Genomic DNA, 20,563 nt, shown 5'->3' on the forward strand with positions numbered 1-20,563 from the left:
AGCCTAATGGCCACAGTCAAAGGGTTATAGAGCACAGGGTACAACACAGAAACAAACCCTTCAGTCCAATTCATCCATGCCAACCAGATATCCCAACCCAATCTAGTCCCACCTGCCAGCAGCTGGCCCCTATCCCTCCAAACCCTTCCTATTCATATACCCATCCAGATGCCTTTTAAATGTTGCAATTTTACTAACCTCCACCACTTCCTCTGGCAGCTCATTCAATACACGTACCACCCTCTGCGTGAAAACGTTGCCCCTTAGGTCTCTTTTATATCTTTCCCTTCTCACCCTAAACCTATGCCCTCTAGTTCTGGACCCTCCAATCCCAGGGGAAAGACTTTGTGTATTTATCCTATTCAATGCTGTCTAATTGGATTCACATTTTAAGTATTGGTGAGGGTAATGTTGCTATTGAACTCCAGCGAGCATATTTTTGCCAATTTACTTCGAATGTCAATATGCCTTTCACATTTTATGCTATCGTCTACAAACTTGCCTCACTTTGTGCAATCCGCAAATTTGGAAATGTGAATAGCTGACGCCCTTACAGAGATCCTTGTGGGGCACCAGTCACATCCTGCCAACCTGAGCACCTACCAGTCATCCTAATCCGCTGTTGCCTTCCTTTCAACCAGTTTCCCAATTTCAGAGAATGTCATGTGTTAATAAGAAATAGGAAAGTGGGGAATAAAATTAGAATGCTGGTAAAATGAAGGGGAATATCAATTAAGAGTGCAATACAATATAATACCAAAATAATTGGACCACTTGATGTGAATGCATGCAGTTTTTACAATTCAGTAGATGATTTCAGGGAGCATATGAGTTGTCAAAATATAATTTCTAATAATGGAAATCTGGCTGAAGCATATCCAAGAATGGAAAGTTAATTTTCAAGTCTATGTAACATTTTGAAAAGAAGATAAGGAGACCATGTTTGCATTGATTATAAGACCATGTGTCCACGCACTTTAATGGAGGATATCAGATGGAAAGAATAAAAGGTGAAATCTGTTCATTTAAACACTATTATTAATCACTCGTGGGATATGAGCATCACTGGCTAAGTAAGCATTCATCTTTCTCCCTAACTGCCCCTTGAGAAGGCAGTGGTATTCAGTATGAAGGGGGGGGGGGGGGTTCTAGCGTGAATAAATAGGGTAAATCAATTCCCACTGCTTAAAGAAATGAGAAGTAGAGGGTTCAGGTTTAGAACTATTGGGAAACATGGGAAAAAGGAACAGGAGGAGGCCATTCAGCCCTTAGAGCCTGATCCACAGCTCAAGATGAGAATAGCTGCTCACACAACTCAGTCCCCGGTTCCCAGTTATCTCCCATACCCCTTGACCCCTTTAGCCCTAAGAACTATATTTACACCTGGCATGAACCCATCCAATGTTTTGACCTCAACGCCATTCTGTGGCAGAAAATGCCACAGGCTCCTCACTCTCTAGTGAAGAAATATCTCCTTAGCTCAGCCCTAAATGACCTTGTTCCCTGGTAATGGGGAACGTCCTGCCTTTCCAGGCCTCTTAGAACTCCATGTGGTTAGACTCTCATAATTCTCCACTGTGCTAACTGATTCATTCCCTCTTCATACATCAGCTCTGACATCCCAGGAAAAGAGGCAGAAGCTTGATTGGAGTAAACCATTCAGGCACAATGCATTTAGGATGTGGAATGCACCGCCTGAGAGTGGGGTGGGGTATGATGCACTAAAGCTGAACCCGACCCTCATTTGAATATGAAGACTGATGGGGAACAGAGGGGAGAGGATGTGAAAATAGATGAGGAATGTAATGGTCTACTAGAGGTTAACCAAAGGGACATGTGTTAGACTCAGCAGGAGGACAGACTGAGGTGGTTGATGATGCCTGTGAATCCAATGTTTTGGGAAGCGAACTCTACCAAAACACAAGTGGAGGATCTGAAACAGTGCCAAGCGGTGAGACAGTGAGGATTTCGAATTATTGGAGGACAGTCCATTCCTGAGTGAATTGATCAAAATGAAACACAATTTGCAAATGTTCCATTCCCCTTTTCTGCTTCGAGTCTGCCTGATTTTCACGAGAGAATTGCCTCACCTCCTCAACTCTCCTCTCCCCCATGTTTGTTGGTGGGTCTCATTCCTCATATTGGGCGCTTCGACTCAGAAAACTTCATTTCCTTCTCCAGTTCTTCCTTCGAGAAAGGGGGAATGTAATCGTTTCAGCAAGGGCGAGGAAAGGCGAGGGTTGGTGTTAAAACAGCGGTATTTCAGAGACTTTTCAATTTGCTGATGCGGCCAGTTTCAATCGCTTTCAATCCGAGTGATTGACGACAAAGCAGCTCAAAGTCACACAACTGTGAGTCTGGAGTCACCTGTAGGTGGAAATAATATTGGGGAGAGTTTTCCTGATTATCCATATGTAAATGACAAAGGCAGGAAAATGCTGTTTCGGGATCACAGAGATGAGCTTTCAATTTTAGCGTTTTTCAAATTCAATTTCCACCAGTTGCCTTAGTGAGTGGGGATTGGTCCCAACTCCTTAATGCACTGACTGCAGATCAGACCATCCCACTGCAACTCATGCAGTGTCTCAGTAAGCGGCAGTGTAAATCAGATCAGGTAGAAGTTTCTACAACCATAAGACCATAAGACATAGGAGTGGAAGTAAGGTCATTCGGCCCATTGAGTCCACTCCGCCATTCAATCATGGCTGATGGACATTTCAACTCCACTTACTCGCCTTCTCCCCGTAGCCCTTAATTCCTTGTGACATCAAGAATTTATCAATCGCTGCCTTGAAGATATTTAGCGTCCCGGCCTCCACTGCACTCTGCGGCAATGAATTCCACAGGCCCACCACTCTCTGGCTGAAGAAATGTCTCCGCATTTCTGTTCTGAATTGACCCCCTCTAATTCTAAGGCTGTGTCCACGGGTCCTAGCCTAATGGAAACAATTTCCTAGCGTCGACCCTTTCCAAGCCATGTATTATCTTGTACGTCTCTATTAAGTCTCCCCAAAACATGCACAATGTAGTAGATCTCTCAATTACCCTCTTTTTTGTGTGTGTGTGGATCGTTCCCCGGTTTCATTCGGCAGTGTTTCTCCTTGGAATCGAAAATAAAACACAAACCAATCGAGCAGCGAAATCAGAAAAGAAAGACAGATTGTAGCAGGTCGAATTAGCATCAAATGAGCCGACCCAGTCTCTTAAGTTGAAACAGAAACTGTGAAGACTGCACGTCGTGTCTAAATATAGAAGGAAGACTGGTTTAAACTGTTTACTGAAGAAAACATATCTCTGCACCACTGGCGTTTCAGCCACAGCATTCTGCCTGGACAGCTGAACGTGTGAAAAGCACACCTCTGTAACCGCAACAGAACATTTCCAACGCACTGACAGGCCAGCCAATAAAAGGTGCGAGAAATCTGAGGCTGAATCTTTCAGTCAGGTTATTTTTGGTACCTGAATCTGCAATTCAGGGGACTGAATAATTGATGAGAGGAAAAGACCAATTTGCCTCTGGTTTGTTTTTGGCGTTATATCCTGTAACCTTACCGCCCACATCCCAAGCATGATTGTAGCTGCTTGGGAGGATGAGCAGTCACCCCTGGTCTCTGAACTGTTGGAGGGAACATGAGTCCCTCTGTGCCCGGCAGCTGATCCCCCCCCCCATACTCTGGTTTGATTCTAATCGATACGTGATATATTACCAGAGAGGAGAATCATCCTGAGCCACGTTTCAGCTTCAATCCATCTGTGATATATTCCGCAGGGATGCAGACTGTCGTGTTCCTTTCTCTCTTCCTGCTACTTGACAAAGGTTGAGTATTATCCTTCAGAATTGCTGGATTTTGGAATAACTTCCTAATGTCTGAACCTGTTATTGGAAATTATGGGTCAGTGTGGAGGAAATAAGGGATCTGGGTGTTCAAAGTACGTAGATCCCTCAAAGTGGCCACCCAAGTGGATAGGGTTGTTAAGAAAGCGTATGGTGTTTTGGCTTTCATTAACAGGGGGATCGAGTTTAAGAGCCGTGAGGTTTTGCTGCAGCTCTACAAGTCCCAGGCAAGACCACACCCGGAATATTGTGTCCAATTCTGGACACCCTATTATACGAAAGATAAGGAGGCTTTGGAGGGGGTGCAAAGAAGGTTTACCAGAATACTGCCTGCACTGGAGGGTTTGTCTTATGAAGAGAGGTTGACTAAGCTCGGACTTTTCTCTCTGGAGAGAAGGAGGAAGAGAGGAGACCGGATCGAGGTATTCAAGGTAATGAGAGGCATGGATAGAGTCAATAGCCAGATACTTTTCCCCAGGGCAGGATTGACTGGCAGGAGGGGTCATAGTTTTAAGATATTAGGAGAAAGATGCAGAGAAGACGTCAGAGGTAGGTTCATTAAGCAGAGCGTTGTGAATGTATGGAATGCGTTGTCAGTGCTGGTGGTGGAAGAGAGTCCTTGGGGACATTTAAGCTACTGCAGGACATGGAGAGTAGTGAGTTGAGGGGTGCTTAGGTTAAGTTATTTCATTTTACGTTAGGATTAATCTGGGCACAACATCGTGGGCCAAAGGGCCTGTTTGTGCTGTACTTTTCTATGTTCTATGGCTATGTTCTATGAAATATGGAATCGGTTCAGTATATAAATATTTCTGGTTGGTATGTGAGTCCATTAATGAACAGTCTCTTTCACTGGAAATTCCATATCTTGCACTTTCATTGGAGTTTATTCATTCTCAGTACATATTTCAAATTCTTCAAAAGGAACTGTTATTGTAGTTGGTGGATTCTCAATGATAATAGCAGGCTATTCTGGACCTAGTGCTACGTAATGAACCAGACTTTATAAAAGATCTTAAAGTAAGGGAACACTTAGGAAGCAGCGATCATAATATGGTAGAGTTCAGTCCGCAGTTTGAAAGAGAGAAGGAAAAATCAGATGTAATGGTGTTTCAGTTAAATAAAGGTAATTATGAGGGCATGAGAGAGGAACTGACAAAAATTGACTGGAAGCAGAGCCTAGCGGGGAAGACAATAGGACAAAAATGGCAGGAGTTTGTGGGTATAATTGAGGACACAGTACAGAGGTTCATCCCCAAGAAAAGAAAGATTATCTGGGGAGGGATTAGACAGCCATGGCTGACAAAGGAAGTCAGGAAATGTATCAAAGGAAAAGAGAGATCCTATAAAGTGGCCAAGAGCACTGGGAAATCAGAAGATTGGGAAAGGCTACAAAAACAAACAGAGGATAACAAAGAGAGAAGTAAGGAAGGAGAGGATCAAATATGAAGGTAGGCTAGTTAGCAATATTAGAAATGATAGTAAAAGTTTCGTTCAATACATAAGAAACAAATGACAGGCAAAAGTAGACATTGGGCCACTTCAAACTGATGCTGGAAGGCTCGTGATGGGAGATAAGGAAATACCTCCCTGCGTAGATGCGGATCCCAACATCACTCAGAAAGCTTCTCACCACCCTGGACAAATCTGCCTGCTTGTTCCACACTCCTTCTCTGAAAGCAGTGTGCCTCCACCTACAAGATGCCCTGTAGCAATTCATCTCCCTGGATGCTGCCTGACCTGCTGTGCTTTTCCAGCATCATGCTGTGGACTCTGCAGTGACATCTGCAGCCCTCACTTTCTCCCTGTAATTAATTGTTGTCAAAATGAGACCATTGTCCTCACAAGGTGTGTATTTCCCCCTACGAATTAACACACGGTGCCTGCAAGGAACTGTCTGCATATGTTATATTCTGTAGCCTAAAGCGGGAGCAACATTGTAAATAATCCTCCAGGATCAAGGCACATTGGGGGAAGGGGTGGGGGGAGGCGGGGGATGTGATTAGTAACAAAGCACAAGTATGTTCTTATTAATTCTGTAACTCTGAGGAAGCTTAGGCTATAGCAGAGATCAGAAGCAAGTGTTGCCATGCATTTATTTATTGTTTGCACATCCCTCCTGAATATAGACTTTGGAATCTTTAATTCTACCTATTTTTTCCTTTCTGCTGACAGAGAAACCTCAAATCACAGTCTCTGGACTGTTCGTTGCTGGAAAACCAGCGCATCTGAACTGCTCAGTCACCTATAGTTGTTCAACTTGTGATTTTGAGCTGAAATGGGTACAAAGGCCGAGCCTAACTCCTATTCAATCAGAGTCAATAAAAAGCAGGAACAATTTCGAGATTTCCTGGACTGTTTTATCAACATTCTCCTTCGTTCCATCCGCTGATGATCACGAACGGACCCTGGTCTGTGAACTTACAGGGGCTGATGGAGTGGTGACCGGTCAGGAAACTCTTAGATTGGATGTGAGATGTAAGTAGCTGTCTTTTTTTTTCAGCTTTACTTAACCATTCGATCAGTAATCAGTTTCAGATTTTGTCTCTTTTGTTCAATTCTCCTGGAAAAGTGACCTTTTTCAAACTGGAATTGGACAGTATGTCAACGACGTTATTAGACAAACGACTATAACACATTGAATGGTCATAATGATCAGAGGAGCAAAAGATCAGTCTCTCCCTAAATCTATCAATCATTGGCCAGCGATTTCTTGTTAACTAGATCATGTATGCTCCCACTGGTAAAGAAGTGGATCTATACTTTCTTTTCCCCAAATATTATCCCTTTCATCATTAACACCTGATGTCAGAAAGTAACTTAAACATAATAGTTCTTTGTCCATTTTGACATGGCTAAATCAGCATTGACCCTGAGACATGAGTTGGAAATGGAAGGGGAAGATTACCTTCCACCACATGGTTAGCACCTTCCACAGTGGTTAGCACTGCTGCCTCACAGCGCCAGAGATCCGGGTTCAATTACGGCCTCAGGCGACTGACTGTGTGGAGTTTGCACGTTCTCCCCGTGTCTGCGTGGGTTTCCTCCGGGTGCTCCGGTTTCCTCCCACAGTCCAAAGATGTGCGGGTCAGGTGAATTGGACATGCTAAATTGCCCGTAGTGTTAGGTAAGGAGTAAATGTAGGGGTATGGGTGGGTTGTGCTTCGGCGGGTCGGTGTGGAATTGTTGGGCCGAAGGGCCTGTTTCCACACTGAAAGTAATCTAATCTAATCTAATCACATCGAGAAAGGCAAAGTGATCTAATCAAGGATGGGAACCAAGCACAGCCCTCAGAGAGGAGATAGCTGGTAAATGGGAAGATCAGGAGTGGTGAGACCTGAGGTAGCAGGCACCTTGTTTTAGGAATGTATAAAACCCAACGTGCTTGTCAATAACAACCCATTTTGGAATTGGCGTAAAGTCGATGTGATACATGACCTCAAAATATCTGATGAATTCTCATTGAGTTAGAGTGCAACTTCAGAATTTTTTCGAAGTGGACTCTCCCAAAGTTGGCTCAAAAAATAATCACTGACCTGCATCTTAAGACTCTTCTGATCATTTTGTAAGATTACCCACCGCACTAGTTCTATGTTCACTTAGGGATAATAGTGAACTGGAGACCTCAATGAGTTATATGGTTCCTGTCCAACCTGGGTCTGAATTGACTGAAACCCTTCACACAATTAACACAACAGATGAATATTGTGACAATCCTATGGCTTTAAGAGGTACATTTACTTGCTTCTTTTATGGAGAAAGGGAGAGATAGAGGTGCCGAGTGGAATGCTCAAAGCCAATAAGGTAAACAGCCTCTGAGGCCTATTCTTTTACAAGTCGAAACAATAGAAGTGGCCTGAACGGGTGGGTTCGAGCTCCCACAGAACCAGGATTTTTAGATTTAGCTTCCCGCTATTGCTGGATCTTGAAGATAGACATGGAATCTATTATTCATCTCTCCGTAACAGCCAAAAGCTGGGATTCTCTTCCTGCTGCTAGAATTGCATTTGAGACATAGAGTTATAGGGTCATAGAGATGTACAGCATGAAACAGACCCTTCAATCTAGCACGTCCATGCTGACTAGATACCCTAACCCAATCTAGTCCTTCCTTCCAGCACCCGGCCCATATCCCTCCAAACCCTTCCTATTCATATACCCATCCAAATGCCTCTTAAATGTTAAATCGTACCAACCTCCATCACTTTCTCTGGCAACTCATTCTGTACACGCAGCACCCTTTGCATGAAAACGTTGCCCCTTAATCCCTTTTATATCTTTCCCCTCTCACCCTAAAGCTACGCCCTCTAGCTCTGGACTTCCCGCCCCAGGGAAAAGACTTTGTCTATTTATCCAATCCATTTCCTTCATGATTTTATAGATCTCTATAAGGTCATCCCTCAGCCTCCAGGGAAAACAGCCCCAGCTTATTCAATCTCTTCCCTACAGTTCAAATTCTCCAACCCTGGCAACATCTTTTAATCTTTTCTGAACCCTTTAAAGTTTCACAATATCCTTCCAGTTAGAAGGAGACCAGAATTGCAGGCCATATTCTAAAAGTGGCCTACCCAATGTCCTGCACAGCTGTAACATGACCTCCCAGCTCAGATACTCGGGTGTACAAAGTTAAAACTCACACAACGCCAGGTTATAGTCCAACAGGTTTATTTGGAAGCACTAGCTTTTGGAGCGCTGCTCCCTCATTGGATGATTGCGGAGAATAAGATCATATGATGCAGAATATATAGAAAAATGTTGCTGTAAATTCTTTGTCCTATGATCTTATACTCCACCATCACCTGATGAAGGAGCAGCACTCCAAATGCTAGTGTTTCCAAATAAACCTGTTGGACTAACCTGGTGTTGTGTGACTTTTAACTCTGACCAGTAAAGGAAAACATACAAAATGCCTTCTTCACTACCGTATCTACCTGCGCCTCTACTTTCAAGAAGCTATGAATCTGCACTCCAAGGTCTCTTTGTTAGCAATAGGAACTTATCATTAAGTGTATAAGTCTTGCTCAGGTTTACTTTCCCAAAATGCAACACCTCACATTGATTAATCTATTTTATTGAATTGCCCTTGCCAAGGGTGTGTTAATGGGATGTTACAGTACTGGAATGGTTAATTAGTAGTATTTAGTATATATGCTTTATTGTTAAGCATTCTGATAGATTTACAGTTACGCCAATCCCTTTCTTTTTGTTTATTTTGTCTGTATTTTAACTGTAGTGTAAGGATAAAGTATGTTGTAGTTAAAGTCAAGTAGTTTGGCCAATCAAATTGCATCTGGAACACAACCTCTTGCACTTACTTTTCAAATACGAAAAGCTTTCTTCTTATTATATTTTGAGGGGATTTGATCTGGACTAGAATAATATTGGTGGTGCCATTCATTTCCTCCAAACATTAACTGACTAACTTCTGACTTTGCACCTGGAGGAATTAAATGCTGATAAATAGAATCCTGTATTTTGCTTTGTTTTAGATAAACCGAGAGTTGTATCAAATCCAAGTTGCAGCAGAGAGAAGAATGGGATATCTTGTATCTGTAGAGTCAGAGCCAACAACCCCCCCCCCCCGCCCCCCCCCACCCCCCACCACCCCTCCAGCAAATATCACATGAAATCTCAGTGGCAGAAACATCATAGAGAACACTTCAGATGTTACAGTTCATTCTTGGACGATGAACAATAGGCTGCTTCAGAGTTCGCAGGCATTGACTCACCCAGCAGGGATTAGATAAACGGATGTCATGCATAAGAGGGAACTAGTAGGGCATGAGTGTCAGCAGATACCAACTCAATTCAACAGTTACTCTCTCAATGCATTGCATTTTAATTACTTCAGACAGTTAATCCATCCCTAACACAAATGTAATCCTCATGGTAAACCAGTGAGTATATTTATTTTCTCCCAAGAAATATTTCGTTCATGCTGATTTGTTGGCCCAAATCTTCAGTTTTGCTGAAACAAAACATTTGTTCAAACAGAAGTCCAAAGAACTGGGGATGCTGGAAATTGCTGTGAAAACTCAGCAGGTCTGTCAGCATCTGTGGAGAGAAAGTGGACTTCAGTTTCTTGTCCAGTGACCCTTCTTCAGAACATTTTTCCTGATATTTGATCATGCACAAATCAGGTCAAATTTCAAAAATGGCATATTTTGGGAGAGTACCCATTATTAAACTGTTTGATGGAAAGTGTTAATTGGTTGCCAAATGGAGTTTGATTGGTTGTGATGTTGCCTTATACAATATACCAGTTAGTGTTGGCTGACAGTTAATTAATAAGCTCTGTTTAAATTTTGAAACAGGCAAATGCATTCTGACCGGTCATGACATTTAAGAGACAAATTAACTAATTTGTTATCTATTTGATTGTGTAGTGTGTTCGGTTGCTGGTCAAAAATAATCTACATTTGATTTCTACAAATCTAACTACATTTCTCTTTTTACTTTACATTTTAAACTGAAAACTATAATGTAAGATTTTTATTGTGAATCCATAATAATAATTTTAACGAGTGAAAGGACAGCTGAAGTAAGAGGCAAATAAAATTGGCTTTCTATTAAGATGTCTTGGAAGCATATAGAAACAGTTAGTTGAGTGCCACTAATCTCGAGTACAACATTAATAGATTTTTGGAATTCAGTGAGTAAGCGAGTTATGAGGAGGAAGGGAAAGAGGTGTTCTGTTGGTTTTACTTTAACCTAAATGTTTCCAGCCTCAGGAATGCATTTTACTCTGCTAATAAGGAGATATAGCTACTTATTTGCTGAGCGTCTTTTAAGTGACTAGGTTTAGATTAGATTAGATTACTTACAGTATGGAAACAGGCCCTTTGGCCGAACAAGTCCACACCGACCCGCCGAAGCACAACCCACCCATACCCCTGCATTTACCCTTTACCTAACACTACGGGCAATTTAGCATGGCCAATTCACCTGACCCGCACATCTTTTGGATTGTGGGAGGAAACCGGAACACCCGGAGGAAACCCACGCAGACACGGGGAGAACGTGCAAACTCCACACAGTCAGTCACCTGAGGTGGGAATTGAACCTGGGTCTCTGGCGCTGTGAGGCAGCAGTGCTAACCACTGTGCCACCGTTTCTTGTATCCCTAAGTTTCAACATAGTACATCAACTGGCAGTAAGGTTGGTAAAACGTATAACAACAGACCTAAATATATGAATTAATTATGTGGTTAATAAGAACACATTAAGGATAGCAGGATTGGTGATGGATCATAATCAGAGTTCAAGGTTGTCTGTTTGTCTGGAGAAAACATGTCTGAAATTCATATTTGAATTTCCAAAACATTTGGCTCACATGTCACTGAAGACACTGGAGGAGGAAATATTTCCTGGACTTTTGGAAGCGGGGGCATGCACATGTCTTGGGTTTGGGGCATCTGATCTGGCCATGGTTGAGAGGCAGGAGAGCATGACCACAAATCAGGCAAGTAAGAGGAGCCAGAGGGCATGGGCACAGGAGTTTCACCATTTACAATTGTCTGCACAGTTCAGGATATTTCAACTTATCTCAATAAGAGTGAGAGGTGCAGAACAATTGAGTCTTGACAGCTTTAGGATATGTAGGAATGACTGAAATCTAGGATAAGGACCATTAACACAACAGACAGGGATGACCTAGGTTCGGAAAATCACAATGTGGAAATGGATTTTGATATGTATGAGAAATTATAAAGACACAAAAACAATTATGGCATTCTTACGCAGTTACCTTAACTGTAAGAACATGGGAGGCTAGAGCACAATTAAAGAAATATGTGAGCTAGTCAGAAAGGTACAGTGATAATCATGGGGGATTTCATATGTAGACAACTAATGACAGATAGAGTCCTAGAGTCATATAGATGTGCAGCATAGAAACAGACCCTTTGGTCCAACCCATCCATGCCAACCAGATATCCCAACCCAATCTAGTTCCACCTGCCAGCACCCAACCCATATCCCTCCAAACCCTTCCTATTCATATACCTATCCAAATGCATTTTAAATGTCGCAATTGTACCAGCCTCCACCACTTCCTCTGGCAGCTCATTCCATACACGCACGACCCTCTGCGTGAAAAAGTTGCCTTTTAGGTCTCTTTTATATCTTTCCCCTCTCACCATAAACCTATGTCCTCTCGTTCTGGACTTCCCGACCCCAGGGAAAAGACTTTGTCTATTTAACCTATCCATCCCCCTCCTAATTTTGTAAACCTTTACTAGGTCACCTCTCAGCCTCCGACGCTCCAGGGAAAACAGCCCCAGCCTGTTCAGCCATCACTATAGCTCAAATCCTCCAACCCTGGCAACATCCTTGTCAATCTTTTCTGAACCTTTTCAAGTTTCACACGATCACCGAAATGAGGTATTCATAAAAGATTTTTGAGATTATATCTGGGAACAGTGAGAGAACAGTTTATAGTAAACCTGATATCGTACAATTCTTAATTTTGGCTTGACAACAACGCCCTTTGGTATATCTTTTGGCATTTAAATTGTTGTCAGTGAAAATTTGATAACTTCTCCAATTAGTTAAATAGAATACACTCCACAATCTAGACATAACGTGTGGATGATTGCAATTATGACCATATGAATCTGCTCCATTTCTTCAGATGAACCCACAATACTCTTTGATCTGAACTGCACAAGTGCCAAGAATGAGACTTCTTGTGTCTGCATTGTCAGAGCCAATCCCCCAGCAAACATCACATGGAACATCAGTGGGAAAAACATCGCAAGGAACACTTCAGATATTACATTCTATTCCTGGATGAAGAATAATGATCTGTTTCAGAGCTCTCTGACACTGACTCGCCTAAATGGATCTGACGAGCTGATTATATGCAGGGCAGAGAACGAAAATGGCGTTAGTGTCAGGAAATACCAGCTCATTTCAACAGGTACATCCTAATTTCTTTATGTGGGCATCACTGGCTGAGTCAGCATTTATTTGTCCATCCGTAGCTGCCCTTCAGAAGGTGGTGATGAGCTGCCTTCTTGAACAACCGTGCTGTAAATACACCTTGAATTCCATTCAAGAATGATTTCTAGATCTTTGACTCAGCAACACTGAACTAATGGTGTCGCCAAATCAAGATAGTGAGGAAGTTGTAGAAAGACTTGCAGGCAGTATGGTCCCATGAATTTGTGCAGTTGTCCTTCTAGATGGTAATAGTCATTGGGTTTGGAAGGTGCTGGCTAAGAAGCCTTGGTGCATTCTTGCAAGTAATCTTGTAGATGCTGCACACTGCTGCTACTGAGCGTCAATAGTAGAGGGAGTGGGTGTGATGCCAATCAAGTGGGATACTTTGTTCTGGATGGGTTCAAGGCTACTGAGTTTTGTGGGAAGCTGCGCTCATCCAGGCAAGTGGGGCGTATTCCATCACACTCATGACTTGCCTTGTAGGTAGTGGGCTGGCTTTGGCAAGGCAGGAGGTGATTACCCAATGCAGTATTCCCAACCTGTTGACTGTCCTTGCAGCCTCTGTATTTGTTTGGCAAATCCAGTTGAATTTCTGCTCAATGGTAATCCCTGGAATGTTGACAGTGAGCGATTTAATTATGGTAATGCTGTCTATTGTTATGGTAATGGTTAGATTGTCTCTATCGGCGATAGACATTGCATGGTATTTGTGTGACATGATTGGTTCCTTGCCATTTGTAAGTCCAAGCCTGCCTGATCATGTTTTGCTGCATTTAAACAATGACTGCTTCAGAAATGCCCTGAAATTTGTTTAAAAGGCACTTGGATAGGGACATGAATCGGAAGGATTTAGAGGGATATTAGCCAGATGTTGGTAGATGGGACTCAATTAATTTAGGATATCTGGTTGGCATGGATGTGCTGGAACAAAGATTTTGCTTCCAAGCTGCACAATTCTACGCTGCAGACAGCTTACTCCATGACTAAGACAATTGGGTCTATCATTTCTTCTGAGACCGATATTATTTTCCAAACATGCATTTTGCTCATAAAATTAGTGCATTACAAGACATTTCTCCTTGAAAATGGAAGAAAATGCCATAAAGTGCACCTTGCCAGATGTTTGATGAAGGTATGTTTACACTATACATACAGTGTTAAACTTGTATGCCAAATGGATCTCAGCAGCTTATGGCCATTTAGTACACAATGCCTGGACACACTGTGTATGTATTGGCTTTCTGCTTGACCCAACCATCCTGGTTGAGAATGTGGTATTTACGGGCGGCACAGTGGTTAGCACTGCTGCCTCATAACACCAGGGTCCCAGGTTCGATTCCAGCCTGAGGCGACTGCCTGTGCGGAGTTTGCACATTCTCCCCATGTCTGTGTGGGTTTCCTCCGGGTGCTCCGGTTTCCTCCCACATTCCAAAGATGTGCAGGTCAGGTGAATTGGCCAAGCTAAATTGTCCATAGTTACTATGTACATTAGTTAGAGGGGGGTGGGTTACTCTTCGGAGGGTCAGTGTGGACTTGTTGGGCCTGTTTCCACACTGTAGGAAATCTAATCAAATCTAAAAGCACAGCAGATCAGGTAGTATCTGAGGAGCAGGAGAATCGATGTTGTGGAAATAAGCATCAGGAATATACCTGAGACATTGATTCTCCTGCTCCTTAGATGCTGTCTGACCTACTGCACCACACTCCCAACTCTGATCTCCAGCATTTGCAGTCCTCACTTTCTCCTCAACCATCCTGGGAGCTACCAACTTTGGTCATTGATTTCAGTGAAGTTAGAGCTCAACTGGAAAAATGAACCACTCAAAACTGAGATTTGACAGAATTCAATTCCTTTTTTAACATAAGGAGACCACCAATGTCACGGCAGAAACAACGCTGAAGTGCTGAACAGGCATGACCTATTTGAATATCAGCAGAGATTCTGAGGGATGAATGGTTCTGTCTTCCATAGTCTGTAATTACTGCTGGCATCATGAATGATTTAAATATAATGTTCTGTGTTGAGTTAGCTGGGAACATAATCCATTGTCCCTGTAGCTTCTGAAGCTGGTCTCAAATATAACTCAACAACATGGATCTGAAATGATTTGGGAGATTTCACTCGAGTAACCTGTGCTTTTTCCAACGCTATGCTTTACCAGCTCTGACTCTCCAGCATCTGCAGTCCTCACTTACTCCTAACCTCAATCAATAGCTTGTTATCAATTAATAGGGTGGCATGGTGGTTCAGTGGTTGGCACTGCTCCCTCCCAGTGCCAGGGCCCTGGGTTCCAGCCTTCAGTGATTCTCTATGTGGTGTTTGTACAAATTCCCCGTGTCTGTGTGGTTTCCACCAGTTGCTCCAGTTTCCTCCTGGAGATGTGCAGAATAGGTGGACTGGCCATAGGAATTGTCCTGAACTGTCCATGGATGTGCAGGCGTGGTGGATTAGCCATGGGGAATTGGGGGAGGGGTAGGAAAGAATGGGGGTAGATGGAATGCTTTTCAGAGAGTTGGTGCAGACATGATGGGTCGAATGGCCTCTTGCTGCACTGTAGGGATTAGATAACATAATGTCATTGTCTCCCTTAGTTAGTCAATAAAAAGAGGTCTTCAATGTAAATAAAACAACTCCTTGATTAAAATGCACATAATTTGAACACCATTGTTCTTTTCTGTAGGGAGACCCAGCATCATTTCTGGTCCAACATGCACCAACTCCAAGAATGGCCTCGCTTGTGCCTGCAGAGTCAGAGCCAATCCCCCAGGAAACGTCACATGGACCCTCAATGGGAGTAAGATCACGGGAAACACTTCAGATGTTAGAGTTCATTCATGGATGATGAATAGTGGCCTGTTTCAGAGCACCCTCAAACTGATTCATCCCACTGGATTTGAAAAACTAATCTCATGCACGGCTGAGAATGCGGAGGGTGTTAGTGTCAGCAGGTACCAGCTCCATTCAACAGGTACACCTCTGAATGTCCTGACATGGAATTATTAGAAACAGCTTACCGTGTTTCAAAGTCAACTGTGGTAGTAAATTTGTAGTCTCTTTTCCGCAAAGCATAGCAAACCAAAATTATATATAATATTTTACTGAACCCGTTATTAAATGCAGTATTGATTTTTTGTAACTAACGTATTGAGAGATATTGTTCCAACCTCTGGGGCAGGTGTGTCTGTGTCCAGCCCCAACTGACCACTATCACTGTGAATGCGAACCATAGAATATAGAAAATAGTTGAAGGAGTAGACCAAGTGCTGTTCTGGTCTGTGCCGACTTGCAATATGATCACGACTGATCATCCAAGTCCATCCCTTGTTCCTGCTTTCTCCCCAATCCCTCTGATCCCTTTAACAGTAAGAACAAAATCGCTCTCCTTCACAAAAAGCACTCAATTCATTTGCCTCATCTGCTTTCTCTCGGTATAATGTTAATGCACATATAATTCCCAGCTCAATGTCTTCTCTGAAGGTATGACTGCGATAATTGTAACTTTTATTCATTTTGATCAAAATGAATTTATATGAAGTGGGAGATGGCTCTTCTGTCCATTAAACCGACAGGAATCATTCTGTTAATTTGGGTCTTTCTGATGCCAGAAATCTTCCCAATGTTATGGACTATGTTCCTGGCTGTCATTCAGTTGATTTAAAGAATTAGAGCAGGAGTTGGCCATTTGGCCCATCGACTCTCCTGTACCATTTCATCACACCATGGTCGCTCAGGTTCTGGACTGAACTCCCCCTTTCTGTCTGTCCACTCTGCAGACCATGTCTCTCTTGTTGAGTGGAAATTTACCAAGCACTTTAATTTAGTCAATGGCCACATCCCACTGCTGGCTGGGGAAGAGTGTTCCAAAGATTGCGAGAAAGAGAGTGAAGGAGTTACTAAGCCCCCTTGGACTTTTCAGCCGTACCAGTTGATCCCCTTCGACCAAAGAACGATATCTAACTCCTTCTTCAAAACATCTAAAGTTTTGACCACAGAAATTCCACAGGCTCCCCACTCTCCAGGTGAAAACATGTCTCCTCATTTTATTCCTAAGTCGCCTAACCCGTACTCTTAGACGATGACCCCTTCTGGTTCTGGGCTCCCTTGTCATGGGGAACATCCTTCCTGCATTTGCACTGTCTAGCCCAGTTAAACTTTTATAGGTTTCTGTGAGATCCCTCTCTCTCCCACTCTACTAAGTGTAAGGGATTATATTCCAATGCAATCCAGTTATGCTTCATACATCAGCACTTGTTACCCCATTCCCACCTGAATCTAACCCCTTAAACTGAAGGGAGCGACCCATATTGGTCTAATTCAGAAGGGAGACAAGTGGGAAACATTTTATTGTGGATGTGAAGTCACATATGGCAAGACAGCATTGGGACGGTAGATTTCATTCTCATGACTTTAATATTTATTTTCTCCATTGATCTACATGGGTTGTCACGCACAGCATTATTGAGACTACATTTCAATCCCAAATAAAATATGTATATATATTTGAATTCCATCAGCTGCCTAATTTAACGAATATCTCCAAAACATTGTCTACAATCTCAGGATTGCGAGGCCATCTCACCTTTGAGGAATACAGCAACTTTATTATGTTATCATATATTTATCATTCAGATAAATGTTATGTCACTACCAACTCATAATCTTAGAGCACTGCCTTTTCTGAATATTTCTAGGAAGCCTTCCCTGGATAATTTCCATCTCCGTCGGAACAGCTTTGGCCGTTATCAGTCTGATTTGGATTGCAGTGAAGGTGTGGAGGTATGTGTTTATTTTGGCATGCCCTTTAGGTATGGTCTGCTTAAACTCAGGTATCACAGACTGCCCTTTAGGTATGGTATGTTTAAACTCAGGTATCATAGACTGCTCTTTCGGTTGGTATGTTTAAACTCAGGTATCATAGACTGCCCTTTCGGTCGGTATGTTTAAACTCAGGTATCACAGACCGCCCTTTCAGGCTGATAGCACCAGATGACTGCATATATGGAGGGCTTAGTTAGAATGGTTTACTCTGAGATTCCTGACACTGTAACTGAGTTGAGAATTAAAAGGGGGGCAATGGAGGAGAGATTATTTCTCAGTGTTTCAATTCAACCTGTTGTCACACTTCTCTGGAGTGAAAAGGGACTTCAGCCTCCAGCCTTCTGTACCAAACGTAGGGACACTACCACATCAGTCATATGATCCCCATAAAGAAGGGATGTCCTCATTTGTGGGCTTGTAGGTTACAAGTTACTTTCAAGTGTATTGTCTATACTCTGGGTACAGATGGGACTTGAACCTAGAATTCTCTAGTCCAGTAGTAGGGAGACAGTGACTGGACCACAGGCGCTAATGCTCCGAACTGCTGAAAATAGGGGGATGACGGAAGTTTTCTGACCCTCCCCCACCTCCGGTGGGCATACCACTGGCCGATCACTTCTCTCAGCCACAGGACCAAGAGGGAGAAATTGCTGTCCTGGCTTCACAAGGTTCGATTCCCTGCAGAGTTGATTCAAGTTTCAGCAGAATGGCAAGAGAATGCACCCCAGCAGTGGGAAATTGTGAGACAAATGCCCTCACAATAAGCACGTCAAGTGTAATACCGTCTGTCTGCTCAAGCCATTCTCAATGCATGTTGGCTTCCTGTTATTGCAAGCATCTGTCCAAACAACAGTTTCCAAATTCATTACATGACTGAAAATGTCTTTGGGAGGAATCCTCAAGTCGGAGTGAGATTTCAATGCAAAGTCAATCTTGTTGGTTTTGACTGCCATACTCAAGGACCACGTTGTTGTCGCGCCCTTCTTTAAAAAAAAAGGCACATTCACAAGATTTCGCCACCATTGGCTGGGCCAGCATTTCATTGCCCCTTGAGAAGGTGATGATGAGCTGCATTCTTGGAACACTGTAGTCCATGTGCTGTAGGTAGACTCCCAATGGAGTTAGGCGCGTGAACTCCAGGATTTTAACCTAGTGACTCTGAAGGAAAGGCGATATATTTCCAAATCAGGATGGTAAGTGGCTTGCAGGGGAAGCTGCAGGGGGTCGTGTTCCAATGTCTCTGCTGTCCTGATTGAAGGAGTTATGTGTTTGGAAGGTCTGAGGAGGTTTAGTGAAGTCCTGCAGTGCACTATGTAGATGTTCACAGGGAGGCCGAGATGAAAAGTATTAAGAGTTCAGTGGATGATGACTCTGTTCTTGTCTTCAAAAGGGAATTGTATTAATCTCTTACTGAGGAAAAAGTCCATCATATGGAAGTACTTTTAATATGAATACAGGTCCACGGTATCTTCTGTCTTAGGTTCTTCCTCAAGGGGTCACTGAAATAACTCCACAAAGGTCAGTATCCTGTCAGCAGGTCACCCTTTATTTCCATGTGTATGGAACATGACACTGACCCAGCTAGCTCAGAGCAAGCTTTCAGGGTGAGCAGAAGCCCTGACACTTGTTTATTTGTTTTTTCATTTTTCTTTTTTTGTGTGTGTGCAGGTGTGAGACACAGTGAGAGACACGAAGTGCACAAATCTTTATTCAATTTCCACCACCAGGAAGATAGGAAAGCACCCGAGTGGCCAGTGATAAGCAGTGCTCTTCACATCAAAGGGCAATGCTGTGTGATCAAACAGTGAAGGGGAGGGCAGGGGCTAAATCAAAATAGAGTTAGAGGGGGAAATAATACACTCCACTCCCCGCGGTGCCCACCTCTCCCTGAACAGCTCATGCGTGTGGGTGGACACCATGTGCTCCTTCTCCAGAGACACTCGGGCTCTAATATAACCACGGAAGAGGGACAGGTAGTTGGGCCTAATGACCTCCTCCACGACCCGCTGGCTGGATCTGTTTATGGCCAGTTTGGCCAGGCCCAGGAGCAGACCCATGAGGTGGTCCTCAGACCTGCCCTGCCCCCTCCTTAGCGGGTGACACTCCTGTTTATATGTGTCAGGCAGGGCTCCCTGATTGGACCAAGTTAACAGCCCCAATCGGGGAACTCCTATTCTATGAGGTCCACCTGGTTGAACTTACATCTTCCCATTGTCCACTCAGTCAAACCCCTTAGGATCTTATGCTGCTTCAATAAAATCACTGATCGTTCTCCTGAACTCCAATTGCTTCAGGCACAAATTGTCTAATCTTTCCTCATAAGGTAACCTCCTTCACCCAGAAATATTTGGTAGCAATTTGTTACCTGGTTAGAATGTGCACTGTGCACAGGCTGGGAAGCATCCGAGGAGCAGGAAAATTGACATTTCGGGCAGGAGCCCTTCATCAGAAAGGGTAAAAGGCTCCTGCCTGAGGTGTCGATTTTCCTGCTCCTCGGATGCTGCCTGACCTACTGCGCTTTTCCAGCACCGCTCTAACCTCCAGCATCTGCAGTCCTCACTTTTGCCTGATGTGTTCAGGCTGGCCAGTCGTGCAGAATGAAAGCTGAAAATGTGTTGCTGGAAAAGCGCAGCAGGTCAGGCGGCATCCAAGGAACAGGAAATTCGACGTTTCGGGCATAAGCCCTTCTTCAGGGTTCCTGAAGAAGGGCTTATGCCCGAAACGTCGAATTTCCTGTTCCTTGGATGCAGCCTGACCTGCTGCGCTTTTCCAGCAACACATTTTCAGCTCTGATCTCCAGCATCTGCAGACCTCACTTTCTCCCATTCATGCAGAATCCCAGCAACCTGTCAGACTCACTTCTCCTGATTTTTGCGTGCACCATGTTACCTACTTTAAGAATGTTACTTGGAACTCTTTCATGATTTTTGTTTTTAGCAGGAAATAAATAGATATAGTTGCTCCTC

The 20,563-nt window shown here is 43.4% G+C and overlaps 1 protein-coding gene across 1 annotated transcript in view; it reads right to left on the bottom strand.

The window, feature by feature from the left end:
- LOC132833910 (mucosal pentraxin-like) overlaps positions 1-19,654 on the bottom strand; it is a 44,130-nt gene extending 24,476 nt beyond the window's left edge. Inside the window, exon 1 of the mRNA XM_060852570.1 lies at positions 19,479-19,654. Within this exon, the coding sequence (XP_060708553.1) occupies positions 19,479-19,654 (176 nt within the window). The remainder of the gene's footprint in view (positions 1-19,478) is intronic.
- Positions 19,655-20,563: the final 909 nt, after the last annotated feature.

Source organism: Hemiscyllium ocellatum, chromosome 38 (genome assembly GCF_020745735.1).
Source record: "Hemiscyllium ocellatum isolate sHemOce1 chromosome 38, sHemOce1.pat.X.cur, whole genome shotgun sequence".
Taxonomy (NCBI): Eukaryota; Metazoa; Chordata; class Chondrichthyes; order Orectolobiformes; family Hemiscylliidae; genus Hemiscyllium; species Hemiscyllium ocellatum.